Here is a 21502-nt window from a genome sequence, read left to right on the forward strand (position 1 = left end):
TTGATAGGATATATTGTCACTTTATTATTAGTGGAGGTGTGACCTCTCGGACCCTCATGAGCCTGAGAGAATAAAGGGGGCAGAGCACTAGTTTAGACAGGTAGTCCCATTCACTTAAATAGGGCAAGTCTGCAGTTCTCTGTGAAGGAGGTGCAGCTCTAGACTAGCCCTTTATTCTCAGTTTGGGTAGGCGTCCAGAGGTTCCCCCATCACCGATCAAGGGATGTCCTATTCTGGCAATAATACATCACTTAGTAATATGGGAATATCCCTTTAATTGCATTCAGAAAATGTCTGATTTGGGTTAAGCCACATGACGCAAAGTATCCGTATCACAATCGCATAACTAATACTTATTGTCCACTGGTTATATATTCTGTCCTCCATAGAGGATAATGGCGCCCCCTTAGAAAAAACACCAAGAAGACAGAAGAGTACAAATGGCGTAAAGAAGATGAGCTGCGCCCTGTATATACATTATACTGTAGTTTATGTATTGATCGACCCCAAGACAAGATTTCCAGTTCGTAGTAAATAGATTGCGTCCCGTAAAACAGCCTCTTTCGAAGGGAATTTTCATTGGTCCGAAACTCGGAGAGTCAGTTTAATGATGGCGGCCGGTCCGTGTTCCAGAGAAGCTCTACGTACGGCCATTTGGTCTGTAGACAGCGTTTGATGGGGGTGTCGTCCGTCTGCAGTCTGGGGTCTTCGAAACCCATGACAGCGGTGCCTTCAATGTAAGCGACCTTAATAATACAAAAGCATAAATATTACACATAATGCAGGAAAAATACCATTAAAAGTAAAAAATAAATAAAAAAATGCACATTTTTTTAAAATTAACATTTCATTTTTTACTTAGATTTTCTGCATAGTAACCGTCGGAGTGTATTGGATTAGAAAAACATGACTGCATTGCCCCCCCCCCCCAAAAAAAACCCCCTGCATTTTAAGTCCCCGTTCACATGGATTTTTTGCCAGTGGATTTAGAGCAGATTCTGCACCAAAAAGCCCCTGGCGGCTGTGGCGAGTCCACTTCCCATTGTTTTCAATGGGAGGTTGCGCTGCACTCATGCGGCTGTGCTAGGAAAATATGGCGGATGTCTGCTCGCGGTTTACCTCCATTCAGTGGGAACACCAGAGGGGTTTCTGCTGCGGAAACACGTGGTGGATTTTGCATGTGCATAATCTGCTGTGTGAACGGAGCTTTATTCAGGGCTGTATCTGCTACTAAGCTGCAATAACCTATAGAGAATGGTGACACTGTCTGTGTAAGAAAGCATCCATGTTTCTCTCACCATGTAATTATCATACACCATAAACATGACAATGCACGGCACCAGATTGCGGGCAGCGGTATTGCTTATTAGGCACCAAATTTTGGACTGTATCCCCCCCAAAGTATTGAAAGAATTATCCAAGATTTCTTCCAAACACAGCGCCACACCTATCTACAGGTTACATCTGGTACTGCAGCTCAGCTCTACTAAAGTGAATGAAGTCTTGAGCTGCAATACCACACACAACCTGTGACCAGGGGTGGCACCTTTTTTGGCAGAAAGCAGCCATATTTTACTGATTTTGAAAAACCCTTTTAAAGTATTGAGAGCCATGAGATATAGATCCAAGATATAGGAGCCCTGAAGTGCCGTTTTCCACAGAAGCACTGCCCCTAGTGGTTAACTTATGACTAGCATGTAGAACCCTGATGTCCTCCAGGGTCTGGCTAAGGCCTCATGCACACGACCGTTGTGGTGTTCCGTTCCGCAAAATGGGGTTCCGTTGTTCCGTTTCAGTGTGTCTTCCTTTATTTTTGGAGGATCACCGGACATGATGGAAAGTAAAAAAAAAAGTCTAAGTCAAGTTTGCCATGCAAATGATAGGAAAAGCGCGGACGCGAATGACAATCTTGTGTGCCTCCGTGTTTTTTCACGGTCCCATTGACTTGAATGGGTCCGCGAACCGTTTTCCGTGAAAAAAATAGGACAGGTTATATTTTTGGGACGGACTGCAACCACGGATCATGGACGCGGATGACAAACGGTGCATTAGCCGAGTTTTCAACGGACCCATTGAAAGTCAATGGGTCCGCAGAAAATCACGAAAAACGGAACAACGGACACGGAATGAAACAACGGTCGTGTGCATGAGGCCTAAAAGAGATCCAGGCAGGTTCACATTTTGTAGAGTTGTCTGCTGTGACGAGCACCTTCACCAGGTATTTCCAACTTCTGAATGACATTTATAACGCAAATGGGTGTTCACAATGCTGACACACGAGAGCAAACCATGGTCTGGACCAAGATGGACGCTTTGAGACGATTAGAACGTTGGTTGTTCTTGGACTTGATGGCCAATAAACATGGACAGTGTTAGTGTAAAGTATAACACACAGCATCCGGCACTGGCAAATAGGTGATAATCACAGCTCGCCTCCTCCCCCTCACTGCAAAATCACCTTTGCACAGGTCATAAAGCATGCCCACAACACTCTTGCATCAAATTATCATCACAGACAGGATTACAAAGATAGTAACACTGCTGATATAACATCTGCATTTTCTGTAGCACCGTGAAGAAGTTATTTACTGTCCCCGGTGGGTCTAATTTGCTTTATGCTCTGTATGTTTTTAGGGTGTGGAGGAAAACCACACAGAACAGGGAGAACATACAATCTCTGTGCAGATTTCACACCATGCTGAACTGCTGACAGCACCAGGTAGGGTCTGGGGAGAGCAGGACAAACATATCCTTTGTGGGGCTCTTGTTAGGAGTAGCGTGAATATGAGCTTGTATTCTGTCCGGTTCTGCTCAAGTGCCCTGAGGGGGAGCTGCACTGTTAAACTGCGCTGAGCTGCTTTACAGCCTTTCCCCTCTGAATGGCGGCTGTGGCGGTCTCCTGGTTGGAAGCTACAGATGTCACTCAGAGCAGAGGGGAGGGGCTGTAAAGAAGCTCAATGCAGAGGGCACTTCAAAGTGAAGCTCCGCCTCCAGGGCACTTAAGCAGCAGAACCTGGCAGACTAAAAATTCATATTCTCACTGCCCCTTATAATAACAGCTCCACAAAAGGTATGTTTGTACTGCTCCCCTCCCTCAGCTCCTACCTGGTGCTGTCAGCAGTTTAGCATGGTCAGAACTGCTGGCAGACCCTCTATAACAGGGATGTCAAACTCGCGGCCCTCCAGCTGTTGCAAAACTACAACTCCCATCATGCCTGGGCATACTGCAGCTATCAGGGAATGCTGGGAGTTGTAGTTTTGCAACATCTGGAGGGCCATGAGTTTGACATCCATGCTCTATAATATAGATTTCAGTAGGTCCGCTTTCTGTATGGATACAGACACACTAGTGAGGGGAGTGACAAAGTGCTTTCTTCTGTATGTTTTCCAGATTTCTTCTGTAACATGGACTAAATATTCCGTTACATTTTTAATCATCTGAAGGTTGACGTCTGAGCAAAGGAATGAGAATGGGAAAAAAAATAAAAAAAATAAATGCAGCGCCAGTGTCACATCACAGTCACTCCTGTGCTGCTCCTGTTTATTTCTTCCTGTTGTCACGGTTACAGCATCACATAATCGTTTATGCGCTGGAATGTAGCACTGCAGCAGAGCCCCTGCCATCGTTAAAGGGGGATGTTCACGAAGCTACGACCCCCTCCCTTCCCCCACCCATAAGATTGAGTGCACATTATCCTAAATCCGGCAGTGGTGCGCTGGAGGCATCGTCTCCTGTCTTATTGGAAACATCCAAGATGTCTTTGAGAGGCGACCCTTCTGTGAGAGCAGGGGCTGTCATCATGTCCAATGTGGAGAAGTGTGACCAGAGCCTGAAATGCGTCCGCAAGGTGCGCAGCATCTTCACCCAGGGTCGGGCATGTAAAACTACTGCTCCATCCTGAGGCATGATGGGAATTATTTTTTCCTCTTGGCACAAACCCAATGAATGTTTTTTTTTTTTTTTAAACCAATGGGATCGATGACATTAAAGGGGCCTCCACAGGAATAGAGAAAGAGACCCACTTATTTCCAGAAATAGCGCCACATCTGTCCATGGGTTACGTCTGGTATTGCAGCTCAGCTCTATTAAAGTGGATGGGGTCGAGCTGCAATACCACATACAGTCATGGTTTAAAAAAAAAAATATCCGAATCCTGGACCACCCCTTTTGGGGTGTCTCAGTATCAGTGGGTTGAACATGCAATGGTCAGTGGTTAATTTCCACCTGAACAGGTAAGCGGGATCCACTCTTCACAAGGGATAAGTGAAAGTCCTGAGAAAGGGATCCCGCTCTATGACATTTGTATTTTGTCTCACTAAGGCCTCATCCGCAAAATATGGATACCGCCCGTGTTGCATCCACATTTTTGGTGGACCCATTGACTTTATTGGGTCCGCATTTTACATCCAAGTATAGCACATGTTCTATCCTTTTGCGGAACGGACATACGGATACGGAAAGCTCATGGATCATCATTTTCCGCAGCCATATGTATATTCCGCAAAGTGCGGATCATGGACCCGCAAGTCAATGGATCTGCAAAATAACAAGAGGGTGGCACAAGGAGCACATCCGTATTTGTGGAACGCAAAACGGATAAAGTTGTGTGCATGAGGCCTAAGATAATACATTACCAAATACCCTATTGGCTCTGACTACCGGCAGAAGCTGCAGCGGGCCCTACGTTTCCCCTGCGGGCACTACAGGGGAACCATAGGTATACCTTCCAAATGTCCCAGTTTTTGCTGGATTGCCCACCAAGTGGATGGGGCTTATGTAAATATGCATGAAAGTGGGTGTTCAGGAGAGTTATGGGCAAATTGGCGGGGGGTTTAATAGTGTCCCATTAATGAGGATGGACATTTTAGGAAGTATGCATGCGGCTAGCCACAGTTTATCCTGCCTTCAGCACCGGCTACTTGCATGCAAGAACAGCGTCAGGTGAGAGGTTGTCAGCCATCATACTCTATTTACACCACTGTAATAAAAAAATATGACATCCTGACGCTACGATCTCACATTCAAGAAATGAGCAAAAAAAAGGAGAAAGTTCAAAGGAGAAACATAACCCACAGCAACCAGCGTTCGTAATCTGATGGATAGCCGAGGTTAGCAACAATCATTTATACATTTCCTGCACAACTCCGTACGGCTCAGCTGTAAAACTCGCCCCCACAGAGTCCTAACTGTGAAATTCTTCCAAGGAAAAATGAGACGAAACACAAGAATGTAACCGGGATAGATAAGAACGTGTGATGACACATAGAGCATGAGGCTGAGGACTTGCAGAGCCCGCCAGACACGTCCGAGGAGAAGAATCATTCTAATGGACATGTCAGCCCGGCAAACAGTCCATACGGGACTTACCTTCTCGTAATGATTGGACTGCCGCAATCCGTTATAATGGTACACGCTAAAGGATTCTGGGATTTTTGAACCCTATAAGCCAAAAGAAAAACAAAACAAACAAAGATTAAGCACCAGTTTCGGTAGCGGATCTTGATCTCTGACTATTTAAACTCCTCCCATAAAGAAGGCCACACCCACTTTAAAGGGTAATCATTTCATAAAATACTTGTGATAGTGACAGGTCAGAAGTTTAGATCAGAGGAGGCCCGGGGGGGTTCAGACCCTCACTGACCAATGAAATGCAGAGGAGCTCTTCTGAGTCCAGGTCTCCTCGAAAAATGTACAGACTCACATGATTCTCACAGCCAATGCGGTCCTTTCATTGATGAGTGGGGGGCCTCATTTACGTTTTTTTCTTCTTCTAACTGTATAACCACACGGCTGTAGTCGAGTACTGTGGCTCTTGTTAAATGGCATCTGTCAGCAGTTTTGTACCTATGACACTGGCTGATCTGTTACATGTGCACTTGGCAGCTGAAGGGATCTGTGTTGGTCCCATGTTCATATGTGCCCACATTGCTGAGAAAAAGGATGCTTTAACATATGCAAATGAGCCTCTAGGAGCAACGGGGGCGTTGTCATTACACCTAGAGGCTTCACTTTCTCTGCAAATGCCGCACCCTCTGCACTTTGACAGGGCCAGATGATCACATTTTTACCGCCTGGTCCTGTCAATCAAAGTGTTGAGGGCGCAGCAGTTGTAGAGAGAGCAGAGCCTCTAGGAGTAATGGCAACGCCCCCGTTGCTCCTAGAGGCTCATTTGCATATATTAAAACATCATTTTTCTCAGCAATGCGGGCACATAGGAACATGGGACCAACACAGATGCCTTCAGCTGCCAAGTGCACATGTAACAGGTCGGCCAGTGTCATAGGGACAAATCTGCTGACAGATGCCCTTTATTCTTCCTACTGCATCTCCATGGTATGAGATTGCAATTAAATATTGCCATCCTGCAGTCTTGTACTTTCTATAATTTTTCTCCTACTTTGAGCTAACTTTTAGTATTTTAGCCAAAAGCAGAGGACAGATAGAAAGGTAGATAACCTCATAATCAGACTACATATAGGTTGTTGTCTGTTACCATGGAGACACATTGGGCCAGATTCATCATTACACTTACATCTTACTCCACTTTTACATATGTCCAAAGTCACTTTTGGCAAAGTCAGATTTATTAATGGTCCTTTAATACTGTGATAAATGTGGTTTGACGGTAGCAGTTTATCCTTCAGTAAGCGGCTTTAGTCGCACGTCTTTACGAAAAAGTTGCACGTTCTATTAAAAAGTCGCATTTAAATACTCGAAACGTTTGCATATGTTATGGATAAAAAGTCGCACGTTTCTAGATTTCTGACAGAAAAGTCGCAAGATTTACTTCATTATCAGTTGCACCTAATAGAACATGGCAAACATGGACCCGTCTTTGATGACAGATCTTTTTGCCAAATTTCTTCAACAAAATGATGGTCCTCGGCAACGCAAGCATTTAAATACTGATTCATCTTCCAGCCAAAGTAATCTACCTGCGAACAATTCTAGATCATTACCTGATTTAGAAGAATTAGAAAATATAGATTCACCTGAAAATACGTTACCAGACAAATCTGATGAAAAAAAAGAAGGAAAAAGAAGAATTTCACAAAAAAATAAAATAAAATTTTGTTGAAAAGGTAAAAAAAAGGAATCAGTTAAAAAAGTGTAATATTTTAATGTGAAGTGTATTTTTTTTTGTCTTTTTTTATGTGTCCCTTTTAACATCCATTGTGTCATCTGTTCGTGGGACCGCCGCATGCGGATATAGGACCCGTTCACTTTAAATGTGGTCTGCGATACCCATCCGACTGTCCACACTGGTAAAAAATTGTGCACGCCTGTTTTTTTTTGGTGGTGGAGAGGTATGGATAGAAAAACCAACTCCAACTCCGTAGTGCTTCCGTGGGTTTTTGATCCGTGCCTTCGTTCTGCCCCCAATTTCCCAGATTGCGGATCAATTGAAGACAATGGGTCCATATCAGTGGTCTGTGGTGCACATTAATTAATTAAGTAAAATAATGAAAACTAATTAATTTATTTTGAATAAATTTCAAAATTTTTAAAGTTAAGAAGATAAAAAAAAGGGTAAAAAGTCTTCTGTTTAAAGCCAATGTAATAAGCGTAGGACATATATATATATATATATATATATATATAACGTTCCCAAACATAAGCATGGTCCTCACTGGAGTGAAATTGTGCAATTTTTGCGACTTTTTTGAATTGTCACAGTAGTAAATCTGTCTAGAGATTGATTCACATAAGAAAACACACCCACTTTAACGCCACTTTCAGAAAACTGGCGAGCATAGGGCAGAGCCAAAAAGTCACAAATGTTTGTGCAGTTTTACCGATTGTGCAAAATATTGTGACTTTTCAACGCCATAAATTTTACTTTAGCTAATGATAAATCTGGCCCATAGACCGCATAGGACCTGTAGAAACAAAACGTAGGAAATGTTTAATTGACACCAATTGCAAATTAGTTTAATTTTATACGCATCGGCAGAGCCTTCAAATGAGTAAGATAGATAGATTCATAGATAATAGATAGATAGATACATAGATAATAGATAGATAGATTCATAGATAATAGATAGATAGATTCATAGATAATAGATAGATAGATAGATAGATAGATTCATAGATAATAGATAGATAGATAATATGATAATAGATGATGGATAGATAGATATGAGATAGATAAATATTATAGATAGATACATAGATAATAGATAATAGATAGATAGATAATAGATAGATAGATACATAGATAATAGATGATGGATAGATAAGTATTAGAGATAGATAATAGATATGAGATAAATATTAGAGACAGATACATAGATAATATGATAATAGATGATGGATAGATAAGTATTAAAGATAGATGATGGATAGATAGATATGAGATAGATAAATATTAGAGAGAGATAAGTAGATAGATAGAATATTATCTTCTGTATGTAAGGGATGTTATTCTGCACACATACCGCAGTACCCAGTAATTATGGAAATCACATAAGCACTTGCACACAATACCTGCTCAGGGAAAAATTCCTGGAGAAACGGGCCCAGTAATATGATCCCAAGACCTTCTGGGTCTAATTTGGTCTTCATGAGGTTTACACTAGAAAACATTGGAAATCAAACAATAAGCAGGGAAGCTGTGCCTCGCCGCGTTCCTGAGATACGTGGTCCTGCACTGTGTGTCTCTGCCAATAAATGCGCGTCTATTTTGGGAATGCAGGACACATTCATCTAAATTGCATTCGCCCAAACGGGTTTATTTTCAGACTGCATAATCTTATGATTAAAACCAAAACAGTAATGGTAATTTTTCGGGAGACAGAACCTTATTAGGAAAACATTTCTAAAAACAGAGAGTGTAGTAAGCGAGCCTAGGGCTGGAAACTCGACACGAGCCGAGGGCAGCGAGCCAAGGGCTGGTGTTACTGTGTATGTAGAAGGGCACGTTCACATGGAGCTGATTTTGGCGCATTTTCTGCACAGATTCAACACCAAAGTACACCTCAAACAGCATCCCGTTCATTTCAATGGGAAACAGCACTTTTTTTTTTCCACATGGAAAGTGTTGTTGTGTGAACGTACCCCAATATTACTGCGGACAGATGACCAACCTGAGCCAAACCCTCTGCTCATTCCTAATGCTGGCCCCTATACATAATCATCTAACAGGTATTTGTATTAGTTTTCCTTTTCCTAATGCCTATGGATGTCAGCAGAACCAGACTACAGCCCATCGCGACATCCATGAAGGATCGGCCATACTGGATAATTCCAGAGGAAGAGCCATCCCTCTATTTCTCCGGGGGATGATTGGCACAGGAGGTATCTGGCAAGCCTTCACCTGCAACTAAGCTAAATGTGCATGGTCCTAGGGGAGATATGATGAGATACCTGCTGCCCTAACAATTAATCATGGTTGTTCAGTATCAGCTCATTTTGCTCGGGGAAGCCACAGTCAGCCAGGCATTTAGCTGCAGGAGAAATGTAGTATTGGCTAGAGTCTTCCAGAATGCAAACCACTTATAGATGCCTCTAGCAAGTCATATGCTCCAAGTTTGTTATATACTTACTGTTGTGAAGTTGCGTGGAATGACCTATTTGGAACCTGGTCAAATGATGCTCGTCTTCACAAATCCAGCTTTTGCCAATGCCACGTCATGTATCAGGATGTCACTTCCGGGGCCAGAACTATTCCTCTCCCTGGAGAACGCACAAAGTCCTGAAACCACCTCATCTGCACATGAACCAAGGAGAGGAATAGCTCTGGTCCCATCTACAGCAGAACTGATGTCCCATCCATAGCCCACGTTAGAAACCTGGTAAAGGACATGAGGTCGGAGGAAGCAGGATTTTCAGAAAAGGAGCATCACATAACTAGGCCGATTCATGCAACTTCAGAACCATAACCATGTTACAAACTTCAGGTGGCTAATGTTTAAGTAAGGTGGTTATGCAGGATCGGCAGGGTCCCAGAAAACCCCTTTAATGCAATGGCCAGGTAGACGAATTACTTTATCAGGCCACTTACACATGGTCAGTATTTTGCATTAAAATCAGGAGTGAAACCTACAGAGAACAGCTATAATGGCATTTTTGGGCCTCTTTTGTGTTTTTGGATTCACACCTTGGTTTTCACTTACAACTATGGATGCAAATACTGACCAAGTACTAAGACTTCGCTCACATCACCGTTCAGCCTTTCCGTTCTCGTACTTCATTTAGGAGCAGGAGAACGGAAAGGACGGAGAAGGCACAAAACTGAGCCAAACGGAGCCTGAGGACCCCATAGACTATAATGGGGTCCGTTATGTTTCTGCTCAGAAAATGATTTTGGAGCAGAGACAAAAGTTGTGCATGCAGGACTTTTGTCTCCGCTTCAAAATCATCTTCTGAGCGGAAACATAACGGACCCCATTATAGTCTATGGGGTCCTCAGGCTCTGTTTGGCTAAGTTATGTGCCTTCTCCGTCCTTTCCGTTCTCCTGCTCCGAAATGAAGTATGAGAACGGAAAGGCTGAACGGTGATGTGAACGAAGCCTAAGAGTGGTGTCAGGCCTTATGCACACGACCGTATGTATTTTATGGTCCGCAAAAAAACGGATCCGCAAACAATACTGATGACGTCCGTGTGCCTTCCGTATTTTGCGGAACAGAACAGTTGGCCCCTAATAGAACAGTCCTATCCTTGTTCGTAATGCGGACAATATTAGGACATGTTCTATTTTTTTGCAGAATGGAAATACGGACATATGGAAACGGAATGCACACGGACTACATTCCGTTTTTTTTGAAGAACCATTGAAATGAATGGTTCCGTATACGGTCAGCAAAAAAAACCAAAAAAAAACGAAACGGACGCAGAATGAGAAATACATTTGTGTGCATGAGCCCTTAGACGTACACTAATACAAGCTGAGAGAGTAATATCTTCTAGAAGATTACTCAATATGTATATGTATCTGTATCCCCCAGAACTGAGTGGGTGGGAGACGATTCAGACACCTAATCACGGTATGTTGTGGATCCTGTTATGTAACTTTTTGGTTGTATCTACTAACTTCTAACACCCCTTCTGATTAGCTGAAAAGGTGCCCAATACTAAAGCAGTTCCACTAATGGAGGTACTGGGAGTCAGATACCAATATTAATGGCAAGAAAACCAGGACCTCTCCCCTCCCCTGACATGCCTGTTTTAATAGCTACACGCATTACCCGTGTAATACCAATTCTGGAGCCTCTAGTCTTATGTCTCTATGTTGTGCCGTTCCTTTATTATTTCTACTAGAAGTTATGAATTAATTGCTAGCAGTCTGCAGTAAGGGTACAGAGGGGAGGTAACCAGTTTGGGGGGGGGGGGGGGGGGGGAGGGTGTACCTGCACAGTCTGACAAAAGCAGCACTGATTGGATAGAGTCAGTCTGTGCAGGTACACCCCCCCCCCCCCAACTGGTCACCTCCCCTCTGTACCCTTACTGCAGACTGCTAGCAATTCATTCATAACTTCTAGTAGAAATAATACAGGAATGGCACAACATAGAGACATAAGACTAGATGCTCCAGAACTGGTATTACACGGGGAATGCATGAAGCTAATAAAACAGGGGTGTCAGGAGATGCAAGAGGTCCTCTTTAAGTCAAAGAAGAGTGGGAGTTAAAGGAAAATGATGAGCAACTATGGTTGTGACTGAAGAGTTTGTGATCATATGCAGCCTCCTGTATCTATATTAAACGTTAATTATCTTCATTTGTGGCGCAGTGGCCGCTGCCCCTGTCTCCTCTCATTGGTGGTAGTAGCAGCAGAGGCACCCGGGAGCGGGGGGAAGAGAGAGAGACAGACTACTTCTCCCCTGTGCTGCTGAGGAGAACCTTGAGCTCTGAGAGCAGCGCGCTCCATGTTCTCTGATACTAGCCTAGTATCGGTAAAAGGCAAATCCCGGTATCAAATCGATACCAGTACAAAAGTATCGATTGGGTATTGATAATTAGATACCCGATGCAACCCTACATTATACACTGTTTGTTTCCAGGGGTTATGACTGTCCTGTGGAGGTGGTCGTTTTGTACACTGTAGGAAAAAGCGCTGGCCTATGCGCACTCCCTCGGTCGTGCCACCAGGGAGGGTGGTGCCTTTTTCTATAGTGTGATAGAACATAAATCAAGCCAGCATAGGAGGCAATATGGACAATCACAATACATTAGTAAGTGCCTTGACTATATGATAAATGCCCTTTAACCCTTGGGCAAACACAAGCTGGAAGTCATTTGGCACCACAATGGGCCTGATATATGAAAACTATAGCACTGTGGGGGTCATAGAAATATTTTTTTTTTTTAAACTATTCACTGTGACATAGAAAGTCTCCGTTCTGCTTCTGGTCCCCAGCTGACCTTCCCAGAATCCTCATGAAATGCAAAAACAAGAGCGGTAGATTAAGATCAGACATGGAAACATCGGTCTAGGTGGGTCAAGTGGTTATCTTGGGTTCCTGAAAACGTTCATTTGAGAATAAACGTTGGGAATGTATCTGTCCATCTGATAACGACAATGCCGCATGAGGAGCCCGTGAGAATCTGAGATCATTCACATAACCCTAGAAGGGGGGGGGGGGATTTGCTTGCTGTAAGCACAGGTCACATATGGCTCGCCCGGGTCTATTGTCAGCCATGTATTTACACAAACTTCAGTGCATCATGTGCAATTCATCTTCAGGTATTTACAAAAACCACCAAAGATTTATTTCTCACGTTCCCCTTCTTTTAATTGAAGGCACATTTTTTGTTTAGAAAAAAACATAAAATATATAAAATGACACAAAAAAAAAGTCTCTGGAATATCAAATTACCAGAACATCAGATTTATGAACTGAACGGCAAAAATATAAATATTTATTTGTACGAGATGATAAAAAAAAAAAATGCAGCAGTGAATCCCACATTAACTTGGATGACTCAGCGGTCTAACATTAGCTGGGGAATGGACATCAAATATACCCGGTACCGAGTTAGGCGACTTTCACACCAGCATTTTTGCTGGATCCATCATAGATCATCAAAAACGCTTCCGTCATAATAATACAACTGTCTGCATCCGTTATGAGTGGATCCGGTTGTATTATCTTTAACATACCCTAGACGGATCCGTCATGAACTCCACTGTAAGTCAATGGGGGGCGGATCCGTTTTATTTTGTGTCCGAGAAAACGGATCCGTCCCCATTGACGTACATTGTGAGTCACAATGGATCCTTCTTGCTCCGCACCACATCGCGGACAGAAAAACGCTGCTTTCAGCGTTATTTTGTCCATGATGGGAACGCATCCAAACGGAACGGAATGCATTCTGGTGCACGCTGTTCCGTTTAGTTCAGTTTTGTCCCCATTGACAATGAATGGGGACAAAAATATAAGCGTTTTCCTCCGCTATTGAGATCCTATGATGGATCTCAATTGCGGAAAGGGAAAGCCCAAGTGTGAAATCAGCCTTACTGTGCCACTGATTCATCAGGGTGCTCTTTCCCATAACGTGGCTGCCTTCTCTTCAGTGTGCAGCGGTAGTCTGAGACACGCTTCTTCCCTTGGATGCAACGGCAGAGTTGATAGATGCACGAATGGCGGGTCTCAGACTCCCCTGTACACACGGTGGGATGTGCACTGTACACAGGGTTGTCTCAGACACTGCCCATTATGACCACTTCTGCATCCGTGGGGGGTGGCAGTGTCTTAGACTACCGCTGCACGTTGTACATAGGGTCATTCGAGTAGTTGGCGGCTATCTTAGGTGAACGACAAGAGGCTGGGGAATCGGCAAATCTGCCGCACAATAAGTCTAAAAGAGGCTACCTGGTAAATACACCAGCTATGCATTCCCCAGCTCATGTTACAGTAACAGTATGCCATCCATGGCGTCAATATCAGATCGCTGGGGTTCCGCATCTTTGCATCCTCACCGATTAACTGTTTAGTGACCCTTTTAATCTTTACATCGCTCTGTACCCAGGAATTTCGGCTGGTGCTAGCCATACTTTAAGGGTATAGTCATCACATGAGCTACGTAAAACTAGTCGTAAAACGTGACGATTTTTTCTATATGTCTAATTCTGCACTTACTATTCAGGTTCTGACACAAGATCCAGCGCTTTCATGACCTCATCTAGCAAAGCATCAGGAATGAAGCCATTATCTAAATAAAAAGAAACATATATGAATTAGTTAGTGATCAAATGCTATCCAGCTGTTACATACAAATTAGATTTTAAAAACACAAACAGTAACAAAAAAAAGAATTAAAAAAAAACATTTTTTTAAAATGAACAAAACCACTTGTCACCTACTGTACAATCTGAATCTACTGCAGAAATTTTTGACAGTAATTCCACGACTCCGCAGGGAAATCCGCACCAAATTGTGCAGATTTACTTATGAATTTCACCTGCAAAAAATAGGTGAGTGGAGAAAACAAAAATACAGAATACACTCCCCTCTCCTGGCTCCATTGCCAGTCTCGGAACAACCTGCCCTTCTGGGGTCTCTTCTTTCTATGTGACCACTAAAGCCTCTGATTGGCTCTAACAGTTGCACATTACGAGACATCATCACCAGAGGCCGGGTTGTACAGAGACCGGTAAAAATAAAAAAGGTGGGGAAGCACCAGGGGAGGGGCGAGTATTCTGTTTTTCTATTTCAAAAATGTTACTTTTAAATTTAGGACTTGCGAATTTTGCTGCTGATCGTCAGTAAAACCACAGTAATATATGCAACAATCGGGAATCCACAACATACCGACGTCAATTCCGTGTCAAGATACAAAATCAGCAGTGCAGTTCAATTTCTGCAACGCATACATGAAATTTTGGAAATGTCATCCACGTAGCTAGTACTGTATCTTACCGCAGATTTGCCGTGGGCACCATAAAGTGCACAGTACAGAATGTAGCCAAGTCACAATAACTGCGTGCCATGCTGATTCGTGAACAGCAAATCCACGTGCAGTTACCGTGGCTCCTCCACAAATCTGTTGTAGTGCCCAATGATTATTATTTACAATAGAATCCCACCAGGAAGAGAACCAACTCAACCACGCCACCTTATATTCCCTTGTCAAATCTCAAGGCTTGTCATACAGTGGGATTCTGACTCACAGGGAACAAGGTGGTGCTAGCGAGATGGTTCTCTTCCTTGGGAGATACCTCTTTGCATATTCTTTTCCCATGGAGCATTGCCAATAAGTCTCGATACCATGGAGAACTTCCAGTAAGTCACCATACAAGACTGGTCTCTTCAAGGAGATCCAGTACCCTGCCTAAGCAACAAAAAATAATGCAAAATAATGCAGCTACTAATAATAGTCCTTCAAATTATTTTTGAAGTAATAAGCAATGACACATTGTTAAGAAACAATTTCCAGCAGTGAGAATTGGCTGTCCTGAAGGCGATCACAGTGTCTCCAAGTTTGGTGTGGCGGAATGATGGGGCACGCGACATGTGGCCTGGGCATCCTCCCCCGTCAGTGGTTTACATCTACAGGCTGTTTATGGGGGAGAACAAAGCTTGTTGTGACTGGGAACCGGACCAGCTGTTGGAGAGCATGGATGACTTTTACCTACACGACCATGTGTTCCTCCTCTCCAACTCGGGACAAACAAGCCACGATGCGGTCACCCGGCTATCAGAGACAAATTGTGGGTCCTGTCAGGAGGAAAACCTCTCTGGAACATGCAATGTTAATGACACACTGTTACGGTGTGAGTGTTGCCAGATGTGCAGGCTTCATCAGTGCTAGTCATGATTTGCATTAAGGAGAAGAACATTATGCAGACCTTCATACAGAAGCCTATAGCATTACTGCCCGGGGACCAAATGGATTCCATGCCTCAAATGTACTTCTGTCCATTAATTATAGATGTGCCTGCACAGGACGGCTTACAGGCAAATCAAGAACAGGGTCTCCACTGGGAGTGAAGACAGACCGTTGAAAAGTATGAACTTTGGAGTAAAGGAAAAAAAAATAATCTAAAAATTTACTTATTTTGTACAATGGACAATTCCCACTGAAAAATCACAATCATTTCACTATTTTAAACTTCCCCATGGGTGTGCTCTCCGGTATGTATCTCCTTATATGAGCTACTTTGGAGAGCCACCAATAATTAGGGGCTGTGCCTCTATTACACACTGCCATTTGCATTAGTAACTGCTTGTAATACCACATATCTCCTGCAGGGGGAAATGATCAGCCAACAGAATCTTCAGAAGCTGGGCCTGTAGCGATCAAGTGATCTCCTCCACAGCTTGCAGAGCAATATACAGCCGACGCCTGCCTGCATCATTCCCAGGCAAAAAATTTTTTTTACATCACCATATTCTGACCCCCATAACCTTTTTAGAGTTATATGTACTGAGCTGTGTGGGACTCTTTTTGCAGGACAATCAATAGTTTTTATTGATACCATTTTGGAGTATGTGTGACTTTTTAATCACATTTTATTACTTTTTTGGGGCAAGAGAAGCAATAAAAAAAATTCCAAATTGGCCATTTTGACCCTTTTTTCCCATTACTCCATTCGCCGTATTGGAGAAATATTTTTATATTTTAATAGTACGGGCATTTCGGTCACGGTGATACCCATGATGTTTATAATTTTTGTTATTTATGCATTTATTTTTTTATTATGAGGAAAGGGGGTGATTTAAACTTTTATATTTTTTATATATTTTTTTCTCCTTTTTTGTAATGATTTTGAAGCTTGTATTTGAGCGTACAAAATCCATTTTTTATTTTTGAACAATCGTGGATTTTTTAAATGCATTTATTACTGACTATTGCTCATTTCTTATATTGGCCTGCCACCTCTTGGCCAAAATAAGAATTGCAACTTCAATGCCCTCAGCCTCTTCAGCGAGGCTGAGCGCATTCAAACCAATTAATGGCATCCTCATTGGCCACAGAGGATGCCGGTAAGAAGCCTGAAAGCGCAAGCTTCCAGGTTTTTTTCACCTTTTAGATGCTGTGATCTCACTTGATCATGACATCTAAAGGCTTTAATAACTTTTTTATTTTATTTAATTACTGCGATCGGCATTATTGCCAGTCGTGGTAATTAGCCGCAGGTCTCTGCTGTTTGAAACAGCGGAGACCCACCGGCCCCGACACCCGCTGCACGTGCGAGCGGGCTGGTAGCGAAAGGGTTAAAGGGGTTGTACAAGTTTGGTGGTGGTGTTTGCCAAACCCCCCTTGTGGGCAGACCTGCAAAGAGAAGCATACTTACCTGCTTTCCAACACTGGCTCCCTCTCTGGACTCTGCTGCTCCACTCGTGACTCGGAATGTAAAGATAAGGTTTGACACCGCTGCAGTCAATCGCTGGTCCCAGCGGTGACCGGCTCCCCTTGCATTACGTGACCATTTGACATGACACAAAGGAAGCAGGTCACTGCAGCGGCGTCAAACCGAAAGTTTACATTCAGGAACCCGAGAAGAACAGCAGAGATTGGAGAGCAGGGAGCAAGCGTTGGCAAACAGCAGGGAACGGGAGGGTTATCCCATTTTGTCTTTAATTAGTGGAAGTATCATAGTGGATGCCAGATTACGAGAATCTTATACACATACTAGCTGAAGGACCCGGCTTGTTTGTGTGTGTTGTTAAAAGATATCAATACTATCCCCTATAACAGTGACATCTACAGCACCCCACCCCTTAACACTGACCCCCCCGCCCCTTAAAATTGGACCTCTACAGCAGCCGACCCCCTTAACTTTGACCTTTACAGAAGGTGCTCTAGAACTTTTTGTGTTACCCTTATGTACAATGGCAAAATGCAGAGTGGCAGAAGAAACATTACATGTTTGATAGTGAGGTATGTCAGATAAAGGTTTCCGTATCCTGGTTTTAATCTGTTTGGTGGTGCATCCTTGCATCCCACATATTGCAGGGAGCATTCAACACGTGTGATTAAGTAAACTTCTACCATTCGCTGTATAGACACTAATAAAACGTTGTGGCACTCTGCCGTCTGCTTGCTGCTGGAAGTCGGGTTCTCACCCCGTCTTAAAGACGTGTGTTCACAACATATGCATTTTCTGTGGCCGCATTTGTAGCTACCTTTATATGTCAGCCACGCTGGTTTGGCCTTCGGGTGGTCACAGAAAAGGCTGGGACTGATCCTATGACCCAAAGTGGGGGCCCTGCGTGCAGCACATCTGATGCCTGCTGAAATCACTTCACTCCATTCAGCATCATCGTTTAGCATCGGAAGGTGTTGTTTTTTTTTGTTTTTGTTTTTGTTTTTTTTACAATTTTACAAATGTCCACGTATTCCTCACTATAAGGCCTCATGCACACGACCGTAGTTCGGGTCCGCATCCGAGCCGCAGTTTTTGAGGCTTGGAGGCGGACCCATTCACTTCAATGGGGCCGCTAAAGATGTGACGCCTCCGTTGCTCCGTTCCGTGGTCCGCAAAAAACAAAACAACAATGTCTTATTCTTGCCTGTTTTGGGGACAAGAATAGGCAGTTATATTAATGGCTGTCCGTGCCGTTCCGCAAATTGCGGAACGCACACGGAAGCCATCCGTGTTTTGCGGAACGCAAAACACACACACAACAGTTGTGTGCAGGCGAAACTGATACTTGTGGCGTTCATATCCATAGATACATTGGTGTGGAATCCATTGGTTTCAGCAGCTATTACTATTTAATGGATTCCACACCAATGTATCTCTGGATATTAACACCGCAAGCATCAGTTTCGCTCAGTGACATCATCTGAGGCAGTCCGGCCTCCCAAACTCACCGCTCCGATCACATGACCTGGTGAATCACGTGGAACAAGGCGGAAGGTCCTAGACACACAGCAGGCATCTGATCGCACGCCGACTGGATTATCCAAGCGAACCACTACCGGACAAACGTCTTCAGGAGGGGTAAAGTACATATGATATACATACTGATGCAAATGCCTGTTTCCAGTTGCTATCCATTGCACACTCTATCGCAGACCTCATATTGGAGCAATGGTATCAGGAAATAACGCTGCAATAACCACCTCTGACATATAGAACCTCATCTCACCCAAGAGATATTTGACCCATCTGCATATCTGTATATTGCAAACGCACGATAATCAAGTCTTTGATCCACGGACTATTATGTCCCAATCAAGAGCCAATCATTGTTCTATTTTATCCATTGTATTTCATCTATTGTCCTCCATATTTTGTCTATTTTAAGTGACTTACAAAAGTGGACCACAGCACGACATTTTTTATCCATATAATAAATTACTATATGCTAGAATCCTGTCTAGGGGGTAGGTCGTAAGGGTCGTGCACCATACCTAGCCGATACAAGAGGTCAGAGCCGCTGTACTACATTTATTCTATTTTGATGAGCCTGTTCCGACCACTATTGGCCTCATAGGGGGTGGAAACTCTCCTTTCTGTATCTTTGGCAGTGAATGGAATATCGATATTACAGGATGTTCAACATAAAGATATTCCAATTCGTTCTTACTCAAAATGCCACCTGGGAGACCCTGTTGCAGGATATTCATACGTTTCTGCTGATGGAGGGGGTTACTGTTCAGAGGAGTATATACTGTTATATCCTCCAACATTTTTAAAACCTGTGATTTGTAAACATACTTGTCCAAAATAACCACTGCTCCCCTCTTATCAGCGTCCTAAGGGTCCATTCACACGTCCGCAAAATGGGTCCGCATCCATTCCGCAATTTTGCGGAATAGGTGCGGACGCATTCATTTTCAATGGGGCCGGAATGTGCTGTCCACATCCGCACTTAAAGATCCGCACTTCCGTTACGCAAAAATATAGAACGTCCTAGTCTTGTCAGCAATTGCGGAGTGCCAGCGATGTGCGGATCCGCAAAATACATACGGACGTGTGAATGGCCCCTTAATAATTAGATCTGTTTTCCTCTCCAGGTCTCTCAGTGCATTGCGTTCACCCAACGTAAGGTTAGCTCTTTTGCTGCTTGGTGTGATTTGTTTCTCCAGATTATATGATGGATTCATTTATGTTTTAGGCTACTTTCACACTGGCGTTTTGGCTTTCGGATCAGTTTTGCCCTAATGCATTCTGAATGGAAAAGGATCCGCTCAGAATGCATCAGTTCGCCTCTGTTCAGTCACCATTCCGCTCTGGAGGCTGCCTGCAGCGTTTTGGTTTACTTCTGACAAAACTGAGCCAAACAGATTCGTCCTGACACACAATGTAAGTCAAAGGGGACGGATCTGTTTTCTATGACACAATCTGGCACAATAGAAAACGGATCCGTCCTCGATTGACTTTCAATGGTGCTCAAGATGGATCCGTCTTGGCTATGTTAAAAATAATATAAACGGATCCGTTCAGAACGGATGCAGACGGTTGTATTATCTGAATGGATCTGTCTGTGCAGATCCATAACGGATCCGCACCAAACGCGAGTGTGAAAGTAGCCTTAGTTTTTTCCTGGAGTGCACACAGATCCCTTTCAACAAGATCCTGAAAGCGAGTGCAGGTGACCTAGATTGTATGGGATAAAGATCTTTGTTATGTGTTCTAAATGTGGCAGAAGATTACATAGTTCTGCCGTCTCCCGCTCTGATCGCATGTAAAAGGGAAATGTGTGCTAACTCCTGAAAGTGAAAGATTGGTGCAATTGGGACCCTCCTATCATCACGGCAGGGGGCGTGTCTGGGCTCCTTAGTGACGCCCCTCTGGGCACCTTACTGGCTCATTTGCATACCAAATGAACTGGATTTTCAGAGGATAAAAACATCTATTGCTGGAACAAAGGCACATCTAGAAATAAGGTACTAAGTGCTATTAGGCCATGGCTTAACTTCAATGGCGATCATCCTTGTGACAGATTTCCTTTAAAGCTCTCCTACAGCAGTGAAGAAAAATGGCTGGGTTGTTATGGAAACCTGGAGTAAAACTGTAGATGTGGAGGACCTGCGAGCTTCTATTGGCTGATAAGAGTCATGTGACCAAGCTTCCATTGGCTAATGCATTTTTTTGGAACTCTCTCAGGAACGGTATGTCCTAGAGAGCCGAGACCTGGTCTAAAACCTTCCCGGACACCTGATGTACCTGTGTGCCAAATCTCATGATTGTAAATGCGACGGTGTGGATTCCTTTAGCGGACATACACACATACACTCAGCTTTATATATTTGCACATACACATATGTACACGGATACACACACACACACAAACCTACAGCGAAAATAAGAGGCCAATGAATTAACCCCTTTTGTGCCCCTCCCTTGGGATCCAATTAGTCACAACAATCTCAGTTGGCCAGCAGTTCACTACTAAGGACCATACCCCGGCTTCTACAGTAAGACTAACCAGAGGCCTCCGTTCTTGCAGGACTAGAAGATGAAGTGTCACCGAAACACAAGACTGTGGTAACTGCTCCGTTTCCGCACTGACACCTGCTCTAATTCCTCAGCGGACACAACTAATTGACTCCAAATAAGCTGCAAAGTAATTGAATTTGCAGTGCCACTCCATTCTGCCGTATC

The 21502-nt window shown here is 43.5% G+C and overlaps 1 protein-coding gene across 2 annotated transcripts in view; it reads right to left on the reverse strand.

Annotated features, from left to right (window-relative positions):
- Positions 1-258: 258 nt before the first annotated feature.
- Positions 259-21502, reverse strand: part of MINDY3 (MINDY lysine 48 deubiquitinase 3) — a 126739-nt gene continuing 105495 nt past the window's right edge. For both annotated transcript variants that reach the window (XM_044294455.1, XM_044294456.1), the window contains 4 exons: positions 14082-14154; positions 8489-8576; positions 5369-5440; positions 259-746 (listed from right to left, as the gene is read on the reverse strand). In XM_044294455.1, the coding sequence (XP_044150390.1) occupies positions 600-746; positions 5369-5440; positions 8489-8576; positions 14082-14154 (380 nt within the window). In that variant the 3' untranslated portion in view covers positions 259-599. The remainder of the gene's footprint in view (positions 747-5368; positions 5441-8488; positions 8577-14081; positions 14155-21502) is intronic.

Source organism: Bufo gargarizans, chromosome 5 (assembly GCF_014858855.1).
Source record: "Bufo gargarizans isolate SCDJY-AF-19 chromosome 5, ASM1485885v1, whole genome shotgun sequence".
Lineage (NCBI taxonomy): Eukaryota > Metazoa > Chordata > Amphibia > Anura > Bufonidae > Bufo > Bufo gargarizans.